General features: G+C 46.8%; 1 protein-coding gene across 1 annotated transcript; it reads right to left on the bottom strand.

Moving 5' to 3' along the window:
* Nucleotides 1-5,604: 5,604 nt before the first annotated feature.
* LOC144097068 (lysozyme c-1-like) lies at nt 5,605-11,695 on the bottom strand. Its single transcript, XM_077629855.1, has 5 exons — nt 11,457-11,695; nt 10,734-10,822; nt 7,801-7,861; nt 7,232-7,307; nt 5,605-6,330 (listed from the first exon to the last, which is right to left on the bottom strand). The coding sequence occupies exons 1-5, from the start codon at nt 11,581-11,583 to the stop codon at nt 6,264-6,266; spliced, it is 420 nt and encodes a 139-aa protein (XP_077485981.1). The 5' UTR covers nt 11,584-11,695; the 3' UTR covers nt 5,605-6,263.
* Nucleotides 11,696-20,082: the final 8,387 nt, after the last annotated feature.

The raw sequence follows: 20,082 nt of genomic DNA, 5'->3' as shown, positions 1-20,082 counted from the left end.
GAAATAGGCGCTCCGAGCATATTTTGTTTCTGTCACGCTGGGCGGAACTAGAGCACGTGCACAACGTGCAACGGGTTTAGACAGAACCTGGTCTAGCTGACGCGCTGTCATAATATGGGGAAGTATGAAACGATATACGGTATAAACAGGAAAAACGCGGCCAGCACGTTGTGGCGCATAGCCGCTTGCGCTTCCAGCACGCAATGCGCGCTCAAGCGTGATATATCAGCACCGAGCTAAATCCGCATAGAACTCTTGTGTGCTTGTCCCCATTTTTCCTCCTAGCTCAATGCGTTTGGCCTCAGCTGGGGTGGCGAGTAGCAGCCGAAAAACAAAGCTGGACACCGGAAAGATGAAGCAAACCGAGACATACCCAATAATTCTGGACAAAAACATTTTTAGACGGGAAAGAGTTTATGAACGCAATTTCTTTTTCAAATATCGTAAGGTTTCACTGAAGCAATCAATGTATTCGCAGATCTACCGTTGAGAGGCTCGCATTCCTTTGCTATTGACGTTCTTCCTATCGTCGAAAGCGTTCCACATTGATTTTCGAAGGCAGTCTTGACTGCTCGATGCGAGCTATGGAAACAATTTAAAACAAATATTTTGCTACGCATCGGAAGAATGGAAAGTTACCTTCAATATTTCCATAAGAGTACCTTACAATTTTGCATCATTCAAAATTTCTGTCCAAGAATGTTGGACATGAAAAACCTTTTTCGAGATAAATTAGTTGTAGAAGGGTCAGGCCATTTGATTCATTCTTTCGATTATCTGGGCCTGATTGCAGTTAGGCGTCGCTGCTACACAATATAGAAGCGGCCCAAATATACAAACCTGCCAGCTATGCAGGGAGAAACGTTAAGTGTCCGGTGGTACCCTAGCGAAAAGACTCCGGGGTTTCATCGTCAGGAATTGTATCATGCAGAGAACGGATGCTATAAAAACCTTTGATGCGTGATCATACGATGTCATGCGGAAGGTCTGCATTAAGAGTATTGGTTCACTTTCGGTTTTTCCCAAGTCCATTCGTTCGATCACCGCAATCTCATCAAACTTGAAGTTCTGAATCTGAGAGAACCCTTGATTGTTCCAAATAAATTAAAATCGCAATGCGCTTAGTCAAGGAAATAGAAGTGTGTGCCCAGTCGGAAGGCACAACTGAACATTTTTTGTACCAAAATTGAACAAGTGAACAACTCAACAACAGATTTTCTGTAGTATTCTTGGTTATAGACTTTTAGTAACAACAGAATTTTTTGAAGGGTCGTGATGTTCCTTGTCGTGTTAGCAGAAAAAAAAACGCTAAAGAAAAATACAATACTGCAGAAAAATCTGTCTACGACAAAACGACAAAGAATTTTATCTAATTCCAGGTGGAATTCTCTAGTTTTTTTTTTTTTACAGGATGTGCAACGACATAAAGGTTTAGGTCTCGTCACAGTGGCATTCGCAAGGAAACGAATGGCGTTGCCTGGCGATGGACGGGTGCCTTTTGACAGAAGAACGGAACACTCGCCGGTGATGAAGCACCCTGAAGGCTCCTGACGCAGGGCAGTTTTTCACAACGAATAGTGGCATTGAAGCCTTCCTGAAGATACTTCCTGGAGAGGTAGAAACAGCAAAAGAATTATGTACGCTATATCCATGTCCGGGTCCAGGTTCAACGCGTACCACCATCAGCGCATTGGTCATGAAGGGTGTGACTAGTACAGGGTCCCGTAGTTAAAGCTATGAAACACGCCCAGACCTTGATACCCATCTTGTCAAATCGATACAAAATTTCAGTAACAGGTATCCAAAACCTTCTTTCAATGTCATCCATGTCCCTATCTGTGTTTACTGCCCTGAATTGCGTGCAGGCGCTTGCTGACATTTTTTTTTTAAAGCAAAATTTATTGTCCCAGGGCATCAGTGATGAGTGAAGATGTGATGAAAGATGTAGTAGTGATTAAATGAATGGAAAAAGGCTAGCTGATTTGATGATGTCCAGCAGAGAACGATGGTACGGTCTCTGCGTCCAGGCAATGTATGAAGCAGGGTTGCTTGGTGAAAGACCCGCTACCTTCAGGTGCCGGATCCTTGTATAGCTTGAGAGCTGGGCAGTCCCACAGTAAGTGATGAATGTCGGATTCAGCGTCCTCGTGTTTACATATCGGACACCCTGGCCGAGGAAAGAAATCTCGGTACTGAGGCCACTTCCGAGTGACGGCAGGTGTGAGGGCAACACCGACCCGGATCGTCCTAAGCACAACCTCCTTTGCACGGGTAAGGTTGCGGGGGAGGGTTACCGCACACGGAGGGATGAGAGCACGTGTGCGGCGCTGGAGGAATTCCTTTCTTGATGAAAGGAGGGTAAAGTTGTCCAAATGAAGGAGCCGAGGCAATGATGAGTCTGGATTCCCAAGGCGGGTCGCTAAATCTGCCTGGCTTTGAGAGTTCAGAATCCTGTGGGACCCACTCAATACACTTGATGACATTTCGTGAGTGCGAAGCTGAGTTCGCCCTTCGTGAGATAAGTCACATCGCTATAGTTACCGAAATACAACAAAATATATATACAGAGTAGCCGTACTGTGTTGAGTGCGAATTTCGTGCGGAAAAAGCGAAAGGTACACGCAAACAAATCTGCCCAATGCACTCATCAATTAACACCTGCTGCTGAGTTAACTGGTGACGACCGCTGTGAAAAAAAAAATAAGTGTTTTAGAACATGCGATGCAGAGCTGTAGGCGCCTGGCTCATTTTTCTCGTCTCTGAGTCTTTCATATTTTGGCGCTTAATAGCAGTTTCCATCATCACTCACCGCCGTTGGTTCCAGCAGCCCGAGAATGCACATACAGCTATTTACCAGAACACAGCGTGAGCTTCTCTTGTTTCCGGATATGACGGTACACGAGCAAGGAAAACACAACGATAAATAAAACTTCCGCAGCGGGAACTGAACATACGTACGACATCTGCATTTGCAGCCACAGCTAGCTCCGCGAGTTTGTTCGTTAGCCAATTGAGAATTTTAGCTATAAGATAAAAAACATGCGTATACAGCCTTTCTCAAAAGTTAAGAGCCTAAGGGGTCTGCCTCTAAGCCGCGAAGTCAGGCTCTTGCAGTATATGTGAAAGTCTTAACTTTCACGGAGATGAGGACGAGAATTCCTTTTACTTTGAAAAGGTCTGTAACTCTGACGATGGACAAGTCACTCAGCATTGTCCAGAAGCAAACCCACCAGGCTCTATTCGCAATGGATGGATGAATGGAAGAACTCCATTTCATTTCCCGCCACCTGGCGGCCGGGGCGGGAAACTGCCGATTCATGTCCGACAGAGTAACGAATGCCAGAGAGAGAGAGAGAGAAAAGCGGTAGAGGAAAGACTGGGACACACGCTGTGAAAGTCACAGGCCGCCGCAGCTGTAGCCTGCACATCTTGAGCCTGCACACCTTGAGCCTGCACATATTGAAGCCTGCACATCTTCGGTTCCCACAGACGATTCCGCTGCCTCTTCTCTTTCCTTTTACCGCTGCTTCCCACATCAGACCAGACTGGGCGCGCAGCCACTGCTATCGGCGTCACACAATATGGCCGACTGCACGCGCTAAAACCACCACGCTCGCGTAATGTAAAAGAAATAGCATGATAGCTCACCGTAGAGCACAGGTGGAGGTTTCTAACGCATGGGGCAAAGTCACTCGAAGAGCGTGAAACGCGATAAGAAACAGGAACTTCGTGCGACATCTCGGGTTTGGTCATATTTATACTAGAGCAGCGATAAAAGTCGAGCTCTACAACGGTGGTGATGGTGGTGGTTAAACATTTATTGAGCCCCAAGGAAAGGGATGGCGGGGTTAGTTGTATTCCTGCTTGATCGGAGTCCTCAGTCCAGGATCCCACAGGCCGAAGCGATCCGCCGCGCCCACTCCATCAGCGGTTGCTGGTCGCCCGGCTCTGAGCCAGACAGGGTAGCCTCCATGGAGAACAAAGGGTGGGAGATGGTTGCTTGGTCCCCCGCCAGGTTTGGACACACCGAGGTGGGCTCGCATCTCCATAAGAGAGCTTACGCCTTCGACAGTCGTACTAATGACTACACGGTAAAATACCAGTTTTGTGACTTTATCAGTCAAAATAACTTTTGCGAAATCTTTCAACCGAAACCTCATTGTAGCCAATGCAAATGTGCTTAGATTTGATGAATTTCAGTGCACTGCAACTTATAGTTCAGCGGGCATTTTCGGAAGCAGTAACGTTCTTCTTCTGGTCCAAGTTACGTATTTTCGCCAGATTATACAGTAATTTTCGAAACTTGGGACAGTGTGCACATTCGGCGCACATGTCACGTGGCCTTCCTTCTATCGTCTGAGCTGGAGCTGCAACCAGCGGCGAGTAGAGGACTGCACGGGCTCGGGTCGACTCGAAAGTTCGGGCCTGGCCCGCTCCGCGGGGCCCGAAAATCTACTCTCTCGTCGGGCCTGGGCATGATTTGTTCCCGTACATAGACGGACCTGTGTTGGGCTTTTTAACCCTTTCAGTCAAACGATGTACACTTGGAAAGTTGTAGCGGCAAAGGAATCAAGGATTATGACGTGAAGAAAAATATTCAACGTTTCCTTATTTCTGGATTTGTTAGTTGCGTTGTTCACACGCTGAGAAAATTACACAGAATGTTCCGATTTATTTCGGCTCACTGATCGGAACGCATTCTTGGCGCTCGTAAGGTAGGCAAGACAGAGACCACGCTGCTCATTTTCTAAGACACGGTCATACCGAACATGGTGCTCTACTACCGTATTGTACAATGCTACAAGAAACATTAACTTAAAGCATAACAGCGCCTCATCTGATTTCGTTTCGGGAGTCACGCGGACGTGTGTCCAACGCTGGACCAGGTCCGCTGCGAGGTCCCTCAACTGGTGAGGCCCACCTGCATGACCCTTCCTGCGCAAACTGCGATGGCCTCCACGCTGCCACAGATCCGGCGCAAGGAGGACACGGCAGGAGACGGCACCCGCTCCATCACACAAGTCACCTTCAAGACCACATCCAAGCCCTAACCGTCTCCACCGCGCTTAAGTTGGCCAGTACTGCCTTCCGACTTCTCCCCATCTCACCCTTATACTCAAGTGCTCAAAAAAACTCATCCACATCATCTACTTCCTCACTTTCTAGATCTCTATCAGCTTCCATACCGACACCTCCACCTCCTGAATCTATGGATACTGCATCTTAGTCTATCATCCAATGTCACGCCTCCTGCTGCGCCTCACGTGCCTGAGCATCCCGCAACACCTACCCCCCCTAAATTCATGGACACCGCATCTTCCTCTAACATACTCGTCCTTCTGCACCTGAGGCGTGTATACGCATACATCTTAGGAGGCACACCTGGATGCTCTTGTGGGTCGACTGAAGAAACTTGTTGGTAACAGCGCGAAGACGGAACGAAAGAAAAACACAACACAAGCGCTGGCTTGTTACAGATTTGCAGCCTTTATTGAAGCCACTGTCCCAGAGAAGTCAATGCGTGGTCCGCCCGTGGAACGCTGGGGCCAGAAGTCCATTCCTTCTAGAATGCATCTGTTAGTCTACGGTTTTGATCTCGCATTTGAGTTCGTGTTTTGTACCAAGGTAAGCATTTCTGTATCTTCGAATTTTGGTTGCGTGCAGAATTTTGGACCCCGCTGGGGGGTGATCAGTATTTTTGGAAGCAAGTTTACATCACCTATTCGACGAACTTCTCGAAAAGCTGGCGGAGTGTTGCGCTTTTTTGGGAGAGAGTATAGAGCAGAATCTGCCAAGTGAACTCAGTAGTGCGGTTGGCGAATTGAAGTTCATGACGAAATCGCCGGAGGTGGCGCCCTGGCTGGCAGGCTTCAGTGCAGGCGATGAAAAGGCATTCTTGAAACAGCCGTACTTGCCGCCAAGCTGCCGACAGTAAGATGCGGCAAAGCCGTTGTCCATGTCTAAGGGAAGGCTTAATTGGCCGTATACGGGAAGGGCCGGAAGAAGGTAGTCGTTCTTGATGGCGAACGTGAAGAGTCGAGCACGGCAGGATGCACAAGGGAGAGTTGCGGAGAGCGTGAAGAACGATAGAAGCGAGAGGGCCCGATGTGCGGAGACGAACACACGCACTGTATATAACCTTGCCGCATTATTTATTACGTACGTTAGCTTCTTGTTAAGTACGCCGCTTTTGACAGTCCTACACGGGAGTGCACTTATGGATATAAGGCAGGGTACGCAAAGGGTTGCAGTGATCCGAAAAATCAGTAGCGACATCCACTGACGTACGAGGCGAGGTTCCTTCCTCGGCACTTGTTCTTCCAGCCATACCTAAATGAAAAAATATATATATTAGTTCCTCATTAGCACTGGTAAGGTATTAGATAACATACACTTAGATTATGTACTTCGTGTTCTTCTTTGGAATGCCTACATCGAGCAAAATCAGCGCTTATCTCCTGCGCATTGGAGAACTACACTTCGCCTTAAATATGTAAGAAGCTGCAGGTTGTTCTTCTGTGAGCGTGGATGAGAGAGTCTTCAGTCTAGGAGGAGTCATGACGAAAGCAGGAGACAAGCATTAGTCCAGGTTCATCATAAATATGAATTTATGAAATCGTGCTTTGATGCATGGGGCTAGGAAGTAGTTTACAATTTGTTGTACGCAGTAAGGCGAACACGTAAAAAAATATAGTAGTCCAGCACAGGTCATCGTTCTAGCAAACCATCCTGCATTCACATTTTGTTTGGCATATTATATTACACAGGACGACATAAAACAAGATTTTCTACCTGATGATATCGACTGAAGCTGTGCAGATGTTATTTATCAGAAACATTAATAATTCGATAGCATTAGAAGCACCATGGGGCCAAAATGCGCCGCCGGTCATAAAATTCGCCCATTGGCTGGAGAGAATGACGTCAACAGACCACAGCAATTCCACTGGCTGGACGGAAATTACGTCACCATACAGGAGCATTCCCATTGGCTGGCGGGAAGTGATGTCGCCAGGGAAGTGATGTCACTTCCGTTAAAGACATCAAGAGTTGCTAACTCGATCGCAGTGCCAACACATAATGGAATTAGGTGTTCCTGAACCCCTTTCTGGTTAACATCCCTGCCTTTCCCTCCTCCTCTTTATCTATCTATCTAGGTGTTCCTGTGATACTTTTTTGTATAAAGACATCCTGGTGTAGACGAAAGGACGAACGCAGAGATAAACTTTACCATGCATTGAAGCCTTGCTGCCGGTAGACAGTCTTTGCGCACTGGATGGACGGATCGATGTTGTCCGACTGCAGGGCTGTTGAAAACAAATCAATCGCAGTTAATCACGTCGCTTACAAGTTGAATCGAAAACAAGTTAATGGCATTTGAGCAAACAACGAAGTGTCTCGCTAATAATGCGTTGTTTCCGCACTTGAGCGAGATTTTCAAGCCATGGAGCTCTGAAGACAAGTCACTTTCGTGAAAAGCATCTATTACTTGCTTAACTGAAAAAGGGGGGTGTTTCATGGTTTGCCATTGAAAATTTCTAGCTGGGAGGCGGCCGATTTGCCGGCACGTTGAGTGAAGTGTGCCGGCCACAGGTGGCGCACGCGATGTTTTGGTTGTTCCTGCAAGTCAAGTGCCCATGTAGCGGGCTGTAATTTGTATGATTATGTAAATTATGCGTGACTTGGTGATTTTTGTGGTGAGTATGCGGTATTTTCACTGAGTGTCCAGCGTTCTTTTGTAGAAAAAGGCTGCCAAGGCACATACTTGCGGAAGAAAGAGACCTTTGTTTGGATACATACCAGAACAGGAAACACGGCAGATGTTGTGTGGGCCCGGACTGCACCAGTATCCGTTGTTTATCTGTAATTGGCACCGATAAATTAAAATACCAGCGCGACTCGGTACTCTGCATGGATACCGAGAGCTCAAATGTGACAGTTCGAGATCAATGAAAGCTTGGCCGACCGGACGGATAGCCAGATTCACGCGAGTTAAAATTTGTCTACACCTCGAATAGCCAGCATAAATTACGTCCGCAATTTCGGTGTATGCAATTTTCGTTTTTTTTTTCTTTTCCTTCATTCATGCATCTGCTGAGCCACCAATCGTACATAGAATGGCATGTCTGGCGCCGTTACCACAGCAACCGGTGGATGATTTCTACAGCCTTGCGCAATCATTGAAGTGCGTGTTGCGCTTCTTAAAGAATCTTTTCGCCCTTTTTATTTTTATTTATTTTGTTTATTGAATACTGCGGAAATTTTGTATGTCCAAGTAGGAAAGGAAAAATACATAAATGAATACTAGTGATTATGGTATAATGCAAAAAAAAAACGGCAAGTGTATTTGTACAATCCGTACAGCCGTACGGAACAATATGGCAAGTACACGTTACAACACAACACAGTAATACGATTGAGAAAGCACTGAGACAACACGAACAGCTGCCAAGCCAACAACAAATCAATCATAAAGGGTGAAAAAACCGGGTAATTGTTAGGTAGAGCATTCCATTAGGAAGTTTTCCTTAGAAAAAATGAAAACATATATGTATTGGTGTGCGCAGAAATACGTATAAGGTTAAATCTATGCTTATGGCGGGAGGCTCGTGTGGAATACTTGACGATGTGGTTTTCGGGTCGGATACCAAGTCGGGAGAAGCATTATGACTGTAAGAAGTTGAGACTGGCTTTCTTTTTTCTGTCTAGCAGTGGATCAAAATTTGCAAGCCTCAACATGGCAGAAGGAGAGTCTACACGCCTATAGCGATTGAAGATGAAGAGGGCCGCAAGACGCTGGATTTTTAAGGCGAAAGCCTTTATAAGCTCATGACTCAGCAGCGGGGATGTTCGCAGAAAAGTGTCACACTATAGCTGTCAATCAAACGTGGTTAAAGTTTCGAGATCTGAGAGAGCTCTATACTGTGTCCATTCCTCAAAAACCTTTAATTTCCTCAAAACACATGCTTTCGCATCCCTCCACGTAAGCAGACAAGTGTCCTCACAGTTAAATAGTAATTAGTTAATTAGTAATACTAGTGGTTGATGCAGTATGTCGTAACTGGGAACTCAGCATACGATAATGCACTGCGTATGCGCAAGGCGCCAGCAGACAATGCAACTGCGCTTCAGCCTACTGCGCATGCGTGTGACGTCATTGAGTGGCGCCACCATCGTTCGAGAGGAGCGCTCCTCAGGCAATCTTGCCAGGCGCCTCCTGAACGCCGATCTGGAGGGATGCCGCCTGAACGCTCTCCTGTGTCTCCAGCTACCAAGCACGCGCGCGCTAATGAACGTCACCGAAAGCGTCGTGAAGCGAACAATTGTGTAGTCTTTAATCAACATCTTCACCACACATCAGCGACACAAGCAGCAACATCGTGCTAAAGGCTTTCACCTCACCGCACTGAATTCTTCCAGTTCTTGATTTTTCGACTTTATCAACTGCTCCTTTGTCTGAGGACGGCCAGAGCTTGGAGCGATAGCACAACTCACGAATAAGCGCTTAAGAGCTGCGTTCTAATAACTAATTGTGCATATATGGACATGTAGGCAGAACCTAGGCTACAGTGAAAGTACTTCCGCGGGAGATATCTCTATTGCTATCGAATTGTACTCTTAAGGAAAGGTTAAGCGTTATGTGGTGGCAAAACTCAGAACAGTGTCCGTATCTGCAAATTGATACACAAAGATGACCCCAGGCCGCTGAAGGGAACCATTAACTCTATCGCGTCGTACCATTAAGGCGAAGCTTAAGTGTCCACTCAAGTTTTCGCTGTGTACAATGCGGCAAAGCAAACTTAGCGAGCTATTAAAAGAGTTTCGCTTTCTACGTTTCAAAGTACAGTGTCGATTCAGGATAATTGTTTGTTTGTTTTTTTGTGTGGAAAGGAAATGGCGCAGTATCTGTCTCATATATCGTTGGACACCTGAACCGCGCCGTAAGGGAAGGGATAAAGGAGGGAGTGAAAGAAGAGAATAACAAATAGGTCCGTAGTGGAGGGCTCCGGAATAATTTCGACCACCTGAGGATCTTTAACGTGCCCAGACATCGCACAGCACACGGGCGCCTTAGCGTTTCGCCTCCATCGAAACGCGGCCGCCACGGTCGGTTCAGGAGATTTATAAATTGAGGTCGCCTTTCATGTTGGTGGACTGCAATTTCGGAATCTAAAGCTGCGCTCCTAAAATAAAAAAAAATTAAAAAGCTTATTTTGTAAATTTTACTTAATCATCTATTTATAGTACTGTATCGCCAAAGTAATGTCCGCCATGCCGCGTAATCCACCGGCACGTTCCACTTCGACGTGTCTTTCACGGAATTTCAAAGAAAAATCTGAGCTGAATGATTTCAAACACCCGGTATTAAAAAGTAGATTGAAAATTATTGGCTTCACGCTAAAGCAGGCTGGAATGCTCGCACGGACCCCGTCTGCTGTCTTAATTCATCAGAATTATTCCATGGAGATTTTTTCATCAGTTCCTGGAATACAAAAAATCCCTTCAACCACCCCCTTTCAAGGCTAAGGGAGAAACGTTCACAATTTTTTTTTTTCAAACGCCGGTTTTCAAAGACGAAGCACTGAGGAGGGGGGTGATATATAGCATCACGGATTATCTAACTTAGAATTTAGCTGTCGTTGCGAAACACATCATGCAAGTCTTGTGTGGCAGTACCCTATCAGTTTAACGCGTAAAGTAAATCTATGAACGGGATGGTCCACAACACCAACCTGAAAGACGCCGTAGTCTGTACTTCCATCCGTATTCCTGTTGATGGCGTTGGAGTTCAGACTGCTTTCAGCAGTTGCCAAGCAGATCCCTGCAGGAAAGTGCAATGGAGATAAAATTCAGGAGCATCACAGAGAAAGAAATAATATCATTTTGAACACTATACGAGAATACGAAGAGGAATCAGCTTTTCGAATTTACACTCATTCGCACTATTTCTTGACCCCACAGAGTAACGTAATGTAGTGTCAAACATGATTAATCATTTGCGTATAATACGACTCAATACGACTGTTATCGCGGCAAACTTAAAAAAAAAATGTTGTGAAAGTTTCTATACCAGCCGTAGGGTCATGTTAAGTTTATTAAAGAAGTGAAGAACGCACTATCAAGATTAATTAATCTGCGCGCAGACGAGAGCCGCGCGACTCAGCTACCGGTTCCGAAGATTCCGAGGCAGAATCCACGTTTCCGGTCTAACATTATCCAAGCCAAATAAGAAACCTCGTCTTCCCGGCCTTCTCGCGGTGGATGAAGTGCTCCTTAGGGGATTCGCATATAGACGGTGCCGCCAGCTTGAGCACTTGATATCATGATGGCTCGCTACCCCTGTGTGCGAACATTGAAAAGTCAGAGCTAGAAAATAAGCGCTTGAGTTTCGATACGTTCTGTTAGTACATTATCTCTCCGCAAGGAGGCGAAGATTATCATTCGTCAACACTCACAGTCTGGGATCTGGTTCCTGGGGATGCCGCTGCGTACTAGTATGGAAGCCAGCTCGCAGCGGCCGTAGACCTTGGCTCTGCTGGAGCAGACCAGGAGAAGTAGCACCAGTAACAAGCGGATGGACATTTCGTAGATCGACGGCTGAGGACAACACGCCCCGTCCACTACCGGCTGCTTTATAATGCCTCACATGTAGGAGGAGGGAATGTTTACGAGGAAAGGCAAGACTGGGTAAGTACCCGATTGGTCAGATAGAAGTGCGCAGTTCATTCATTGAGAGAACCCTCCTCTTTCGCTTTTGTTTTATTATTATGTTTTCCTTAACGAGGGTCCTATCCTGGCGTCCTGATCCTGGTTCTTTGCACTGTCATCAGAAATAGTCACTCCGAGCATATATTGTTTCTGTCACGCCATAGGCGGAACTAAAGCATGCGTGCAGGTTACAGCTGCTTTGGACACAGCCCGGGCCTGACGCCCGGTCGACGTATGGGGATGCATGAAGAGATACAGAGAGAAGGAATAGATAGGCAAATTCAGGCTGGGCCTGCTGTGGCGCTCGACACTTGCCTTTCCAGTACGCAATGCGCACTCGAGCGTGATATGTGAATCCACGGGCAGTGCGTGTGTGTTTGCTCGCAGTTGCTGCTTCCTAGTGCCGTGTGCTTAGGTTGAAGTGGGTTGGCGAACAGCAGCCGAAAAAAAAAGCAGGCGGACACCAAATTATGCAACCAAGGGTAAAATGAAGTACGTAACAAGTGAGTTGTGCGACGGCGAGAAACATGCCGTAATTTTGCCCTTTATCTGAACCTAATTGCCACTGCTGCACAAGACACACAGCTGCGCAGTGGATATCACACATGAATATAAAGACCTACCAGTTCAGGCAGAACTGCGAGATAGCTGGTGCCTAATTATGCCGCCACATGACAGTCCACTGTTCCATTCTTCATGTCTGTTTCACGTTTCCATATTTTAGGAACAAGCAACAAACAATAATTTCAGGGGCGTCAAAATGATTTTCCCGCCGCAGGACAATCATTCATAGTATTTCCAGAAAAGTGTGTCACATCGTCAAGGGAGCAAAATTTTAAGGGATCAGCGACGAAGTTACACAGTGCGGCTCAGTGGAGGAATAGTCCTTACACTTCAGCACCATTCTCCATAGGCAGAGGACATGCTACTCTAGAGGAAAAGACTAGAAGAAATAGTAAAAAAATATAAGATATGCATTATAAACTTAAATGCGCACGTTCTCATTTTTAAGCATCTACTTTTTTGTGCTTTAAAGGGGAAAAAATAAACATGGTTGAACGTGTCTGTGTAATAATAATTGGTTTTGGGGGAAAGGAAATGGCGCAGTGTCTGTCTCATATATCATTGGACACCTGAACCGCGCCGTAAGGGAAGGGTAAAGGAGGGAGTGAAAGAAGAAAGGAAGGAAGAGGTGCCATAGTGGAGGGCTCCGGAATAATTTCGACCACCTGGGGATCTTTAACGTGCACTGACAGTGCACGTTAAAGATCCACAGGTGGTCGAAATTATTCCGAAGCCCTCCACTACGGCACTGTGTCTGTGTACGTTGGGGTTTTTAAGTGCGCTAGCACTATAGATGCTTCGTTAGCGAAAAAGCCGTCCTGTCTGCAGTTGAAGCCTGAGGAGGCGGCTGTGCACCACACGGTGGGTAGGCTGCCACCTGCCCAAGTGGAAATTAGGAATACCGGTTTCGCGGCAGCTGCAACCCAGTGTCGCGCCAGCTACATCAACGTGGAAAAGAGGAAATCGTGTCACACTAGTTGCTCTGGAGATGAAACAGGTTACACGATAGCTACAGCTCAGTGGGAAGGCAGAAACCTGCGTCATGCTGAGAGGAATGGAGAATATTTGCGTCATGCCATTTCTTGTCACGTGTTCAGATTGCAGCAGACAGTGGAAAACCCCATTATGCGCGGAATGAAACTTGCACAGTGTGCCACCTTAGGTGCTATCGTGCTAGCGCACCTTCATCGCATTTAGTTTAGCTCGGTAAATTGTTCATCATTTGTTTTTTAGTCAGCGTGGTTCGGCAAAATTTAAGGTTATGAGAGAAAACAGTTTTTAATAATAAGTGCATTTTTGCAAATGGCAATCAAAAAGTTACACAAGTGATATTGTGTAATTTTTAATCACAGAAGCGACTAAGGACCATTATTAACTATCAATATCATCCCAGGCACTAAATATTGCGTTACGCCTGGGAAAGCCGAAATAATAACTGAAGAGCATCGGGTTTGGTTGGTTGCAGAGGCATTCTTTCATCGCTGCCTCACCAGATGAACTCCTGACTCCACAATTACTCTTGCATAGATCTGGCAAACAAACTAGGATCACACAGCGCCATGTCACAAAAATGAAGTAAAGCGTGGTACGACATGTAGCTTTTGAAGAACAGAGTCGTCAGGCTATAGCATGCATATAGGAAGGAATGACGTTTCGAAATGGACGGGTGTCTTTCGACAGCAGGCCAGAACACACGCTGTTGTTGGAACATCGCGAAGGCTCGTGACACGCTGCAATTTTTCACAGTGCGAGCAGAAGGACTCTGGTGCGAGTGCAGTAGTGAAGACTGCCTGGAGGTATTCCCTGGACAGGTAGAAAAACAAGATGTATGTCAACGATCTATGTCAACGTACTGCTCAAGCCGTGACAACCTTGTCTAAGAGATAAAAACAACAACCTCAGTAATAGGTATCAAAAAATTGTTTAGGTACATACTGAGCTTTCATAAGTATGAAGCCTTTTGTGAATTCAAACGTCATTAGTAGAGTCGTGTCTATATAGAGCTCCTGCAGTGCTTGCTACGTAGTTGAACCCTTTACTGCCCAGTGTTGCAAACTCGCGGCAATACCGTTCCCATACCCTGTACTCATCATTACATGGAAATTGGAGACAAAGTTATAGTCGGATACAACTCAAGAAGGAAGCGGCTTTTCACTGCCAAAAGACCCTCTTCCAGCCAATAGCTTCGGTCGATCCGCATGACCCTGCTGGCGTGACAAATGCAGGGAGGGGACTATCACCAATCATGAAAGCAGGGTACAATCCCCTTTCATGGGACACTCCCTGCATTTTCGAACTAGCAGGCTTATGTGGATCGACAGACGCTATTGGCTGGAAGGGGGTTCTTTAACGGGGGAAAAGCCGCTTCGTTCTTGAGTTGTATCCGACTACAGATGTCAGTATGTTCTCAGAAGCTAGCGGACTCCAGTCAAAATATTTGGTGTCAGCAAGCTGTGTGAATAGCGAGAACGTACTACTTCCGGCCAGCGTCCAAAAATTTCTTGTCTCTTATTTTCTGACATGTTGCCTGGAGAAAAGGAAGATATCTGTTGGGCAACAATGGTTTACAGCCTCCCGGCCTTCAAGTTGGTTCGAGAGGTTGGATTTAGTATTTCATACAACGCGGACTAGCTGCGGAGCATAGACCAAATACTAATTGTTGCTTATTGAGGACATACCGGTACCTCAACAAAGACTGGCTAGAATAATATGTAAGCAGTGGTTATTTTCTTTGATTCGTTCATAGTTCGACCGTTAAGGTATTAAATAAGAGACAAATTTGGCACAAAGCACCTATGCCACCTCGAGTTAATTTTCGCCCAGAAATGGTCTGAGCAAGCGAAGAAATGTGCGGCATAAGCTTACCACCAAATTTGGTGTCGGACTAGTTGGTGAAGGCCGTTACTATACATGGAGGTTTTTAGAAACAGACGCTACGCAGATGCAGCGCCTGCCCTGTTTTCCTCGAATTTATTCCTGCCGTGCTTTGTCTCTGATATGCTTCATAGCGCTAGCCATCATCTCCCACCACCATCATTCATTCCAGAAATATGTGCATGCACATGCGGAACATTAACCTTCAACAGCTGTGGCGCGTGTCGTTCAATCTAGCACGCAAAACAGCGCCAACAGCCACAGCGGAAACTGAACTGGCATGCGACATGTGAACTTGCAGCCGCAGCTCCGCGAGTTTGTGAGCCAGCAAGCCGACCTATTCCGCTCTTGGATAGAGAATATTAAACACGAAACGCGTTTATCTTCCGTTCTCGACAAGCTCGGGCGAATTTCGGGAGAACCGGAGGAAGAACATGACGCCGAACCTTAGGCGAACTTTCCGAAACTTTCCGTCCGCGCGCTGAAGGAACCGGCGCGCCGAGTGCAGAAGCCCAAGATATTCCGTAGTCACCGCTATCACTGCGAAGGACGGCTTGCCGGGGGCAGTGTGTGGTATATCCCTATCGCTTGTAAACCACGCCTCCCGCTGGCGTGAAGTGATTCAAATGATAAGTGGCGACATAGTGGATGTCAAGGTTGTGTTTGAGAATTGCGAGACCTTGAAACGAGCGTTCATTTGACTGCAGAGACATTAAGCTTACAGGCCTATATATGCCGTTGACTCGTCACTTCCTGATTGTGAGCGCGTGCGTTTAGGGCGAGTTTTATGTTATGAGCTTCAGTGTCGGAAGAAATGCTTTGTGGTGTGGTAAAGTGTGCCATGTCCTGGGTGAGACGTATTACAAGAATGCGGCCAGCGCCACCTATAATTCATCCTAGACAGTGCTACGCCGGTACTGTAAAGCATATAATGCTTGTGTGCACTGCGCACTCAACAACGCGAGATACCGAAATTTTTTCAATATATTTTGGAGGCGCCTAGACGGCCCCTGTCTTCTTGTTATATTCTGACCTGTGTAAATTTTTATAAACGCATTTTGTTGTTCAGCCATTACAGTGGTTCTGAGAGGGGCTCTCGATAAAGGTGCAGTATTCCTGGGATGTTAAAGGACGCCGCTTCCCGAATATCCCCCAGCAAGAATTTTTTTATGCGTTCTGTAGATGAGTCATCTGTAGTCAAAATTTGTATTTCGACGTCTTCGTACCTTTCTCTCGCACCACTTTTTGCACGCTCAAAGTTCAAAGAAGTGTATTATTCGCTCAAAGAAGTGTATTATTCGGCTCATATGTTCATGGCGATAGAATTTAGTGATTGAACGAGTTTCTGTACTCTCCTCAGGAGGTATTTCAGAGCCCCTTTAAGCCGCCGGACGCCGTGGCTTAATGGCTGTGGCGCCCGACTGCTGAGCCCAAGGTCGCGGGTTCGAACCTCCGCCGCGGCGCACACATTTCGGTAGAAGCGAAATGCTGTGCACTGTGATGCGTGCTATGTGATACCAGTAAGAACCCTTGCGGACCAAAATTAATCCGCGGCCTTCGACTATATGGCATTCCTCATAGCTCACACTCAGCGCAGGAACGTTCCATGAATGATGACATTTCTCCCTTCCTTCTTTCACTCCCTCCTTTATCCCTTCCCTTACGGCGTGGTTCAGGTGTCCAACGATATATGAGACAGATACTGCGCCATCTCCTTTCCCCAAAAAAAACAATTATTATTATGAATGATGACATATTCTAAACGCCATGACGGCAACCAACCGGTTGATCGCCCCTTGCAAACAGGCGTGTCCGTAAAAAAAAGTAAGAAGTCAAAAGAGTGTGCAGGAAAGGTGAGGTGAATATGAAAACAGTACCGTGCAGGCGTGGCTTCCGCAGACGATTCCGTTGCCGCTTCCCTTTCCTCTTTGCGGTGTCGGCCGCATCCAGCCAGACATGGCGCGCAGCCACCGCTATCGACGTTGCTCGACGCGGCCGACTGTCAACGATAGAAGCCACGGTGTTGCCGCTGTGTGAAAGAACTAAGACGATAACTCACCATACAGTTCAGCTGTAGGGCTTTAACGCACGTGGAAACGTCAGTCAAAGAGTGCGAAAAGCTATAAGAAACAGGAACTGCCTGCGACATTTTGCATTCGATTTATATTAGTGTATACCTGTAGCGATGCGACAAAACAAGCCCTACGATGGTGACCGCTCAGCGAGAAGAGCGCGTGCCTCATCAGACATCCGGGCTAATAAAAATGTATAATTTTTGTGGGTAACGCATTCAACACGACATGTAGCAGCAAGTCGGCACCGATAAAGTGCTCGTTCTTGGTGCTAAAGTCGAATTAAGCTTATTGTCCCATGCCTACGTCACTATACAAAGTGTAGCCGTAGCTGAAACAGCAGTAAAGAATGTTACGGAATGTTATAAGTTGGCTTGGTTGGTTTAGTTCATGAGGTTTAACGTCCCGAAACGCCTCAGGCTATGAGGGCTCCGGATAATTCCGACCACATGTGGAGCAGCATCAGCTGAGAACTGCAATAAAGGGTGATTGTGCCGGTTGTCTTTCTTTTTTTAAATTTCATTGACTTTCCAGTGGTGTTGCACGTTCCAGGTGAGGTCGTTCAGGCGAATGCAAGGAGCGAGCACGACAGCGTTGCCACAAGCACATTTCACGACCGATCGGGAGCACGCGCATGCGCGCTCACACCGCCCGTGCATACTTAGACACTTCCTGCACGCGACGAGATAACCACACGCAAAAAATATTGAACACAAAGAGAACGACCGCGGAAATACAAGCATGTTCGAGCGCGGACAAGAGCACGTGCAAGGTATAGGGTACGAAAGCAACAGAAAACGCATCACAAAGAAAGACACCCTGCCAATTTTTTTTTCTCAGAAAGTCAGACAGCCAGAACAATCCGGATTTGCTTACGACTGCAGTGAAGCACTGAGGTTTTACTCTTCGAAACGTCGCAGGATCGCGTACAGTATATAGTGGCAGTCGAACCTGCTCAAAGGGATAAAACATGACGCAGTCGTGGCCTCGTGCTTGAGTGCTCGTCTCGGCTACGGGAGGCCGTGGGTTCGATTCCCGCAACCGCCGCTCTAACCAGCCGGTTAATCCAATGGGAACAGGCGGTCCCCCGGCCTAGTGCTCAGCTCTGCAGGGGTGCACCGCGTGGGAAAGATAGCCTGCGCCTCAAAATTCCCGTGAAATGTGGGCAAGGAGTGTCTCTATGATTATCTCGTGAAGACTTTGCGCACTCATAAGCGGTTAAAATTTCTATCTCGTACGGTGCCTTTTATATAAGTCTTTGCTTTCCTCCTCATGCGTCGCTGCATAAGAAATTGTCAGTCTTTAGCAACCCTGCTCTAGTTAGTGTCGCACTAATTTCAATAGAACTATTGCATGAGCAATTTCACTTTGCCTATGCTTTTAAGACCTGCATGGCAGGTGACATGCGGGTATTGGGAGGTACCTGTTCCTGCAGCAGCCTTCGCAATCGCTTCGGCGGACGTGGTTACTTCGACGCACGCCTTTTCTTTCAATCTTTGGCGTCTATTTCCATCAACTAATAATAATAATTGGTTTTGGGGAAAAGGAAATGGCGCAGTATCTGTCTTATATATCATTGGACACCTGAACCGCGCCGTAAGTGAAGAGATAAAGGAGGGAGTGAAAGAAGTAAGGAAGAAGGAGGTTCCGTAGTGGAGGGCTCCGGAATAATTTCTACCACCTGGGGATCTTTAACGTGTACTGACATCGCACAGCACCCGGGCGCCTTAGCGTTTTTCCTCCATAAAAACGCAGCCGCCGCCGTCGGGTTCGAACCCGGGAACTCCGGATCAGTAGTCGAGCGCCAAACCACTGAGCCACCGCGGCGGGGCAACCCTCTTGTGTGCACGCGGCAGTGAGAGCGTGCCAAATTGCAGCCAGTGGACAGTTGTTGCTGTTGTTGCTGTCCTAAAAACAAATGACACATACCTACACTGGGGTGTCGGCCAAAAATCGGGAGGCACAGAAAAGCTACATTTTTCGTCTCTTTCGTCCTTCGGTCTCTGCAGCCAGCCGAAAGCAGCAGCAAAGCCTTCTGCTCACTTTCTCAGGTGGAGCTGCTGGCCGGACGCCTAAGCTTATAAAGCAAGGAGTGTGGTGGTGGTGGTGGTAGTGGTTTTATTAAAATAATAGTAAAAAGGAAGGAAAATATTTTTGCTAGCCCCGGCATCTGCTATCGATACTGAAGCACCTGAGCTGGGGCAGCGGAAATAAAGGACAGCAGGCAGAGTGGAGAAATGAAATGAAAGAGGTGAGGGGACAGGAATAGAGGAGTGTACCCCAATAATGGATTTCTGCATTCATAACGATGTCAGTGCACGTTAAAGATCCCCAGGTGGTCGAAATTATTCCGGAGCCCTCCACTACGGACCTATTTGTTCCTATCTTCTTTCACTCCCTCCTTTATCCCTTCCCTTACGGCGCGGTTCAGGTGTCCAACGATATATGAGACAGATACTGCGCCATTTCCTTTCCACCAAAAAACCAATTATTATTATTCATAACGATCGACATCATCATGATCATCCGAGCAGCGCCGACTGCTGGACAAGGGCCTCTTGCACTGATCTGCAATTAAGCATGTCCAGCACCATAACAATAATGAGAGGAAGTAAATAAAGAATGAAAACCACATGTCCATAGTCGCAATATTTAAAGTATTGTGCATGCAGCTTAAACACTGTGGTGATGTGCTTGAGGAGGGTGGTTTGAATATGTTCACTGTAGGGGATGCACGTTTGTGGATGGGAAGGAATATATGGAGGGAGTGCAAATCCCTACGATGTGCTCGGTTCATAGTGGTTCGCAGCACTAATAACGCGTTGCTGGTGATAACGTTGCGTTAATGGTGCGGTATATACAC

Source organism: Amblyomma americanum, chromosome 7 (genome assembly GCF_052857255.1).
Source record: "Amblyomma americanum isolate KBUSLIRL-KWMA chromosome 7, ASM5285725v1, whole genome shotgun sequence".
NCBI lineage: Eukaryota > Metazoa > Arthropoda > Arachnida > Ixodida > Ixodidae > Amblyomma > Amblyomma americanum.
Note: the sequence above shows the minus strand (reverse complement) of the source record. Positions and strands in the feature narration are given on the sequence as shown.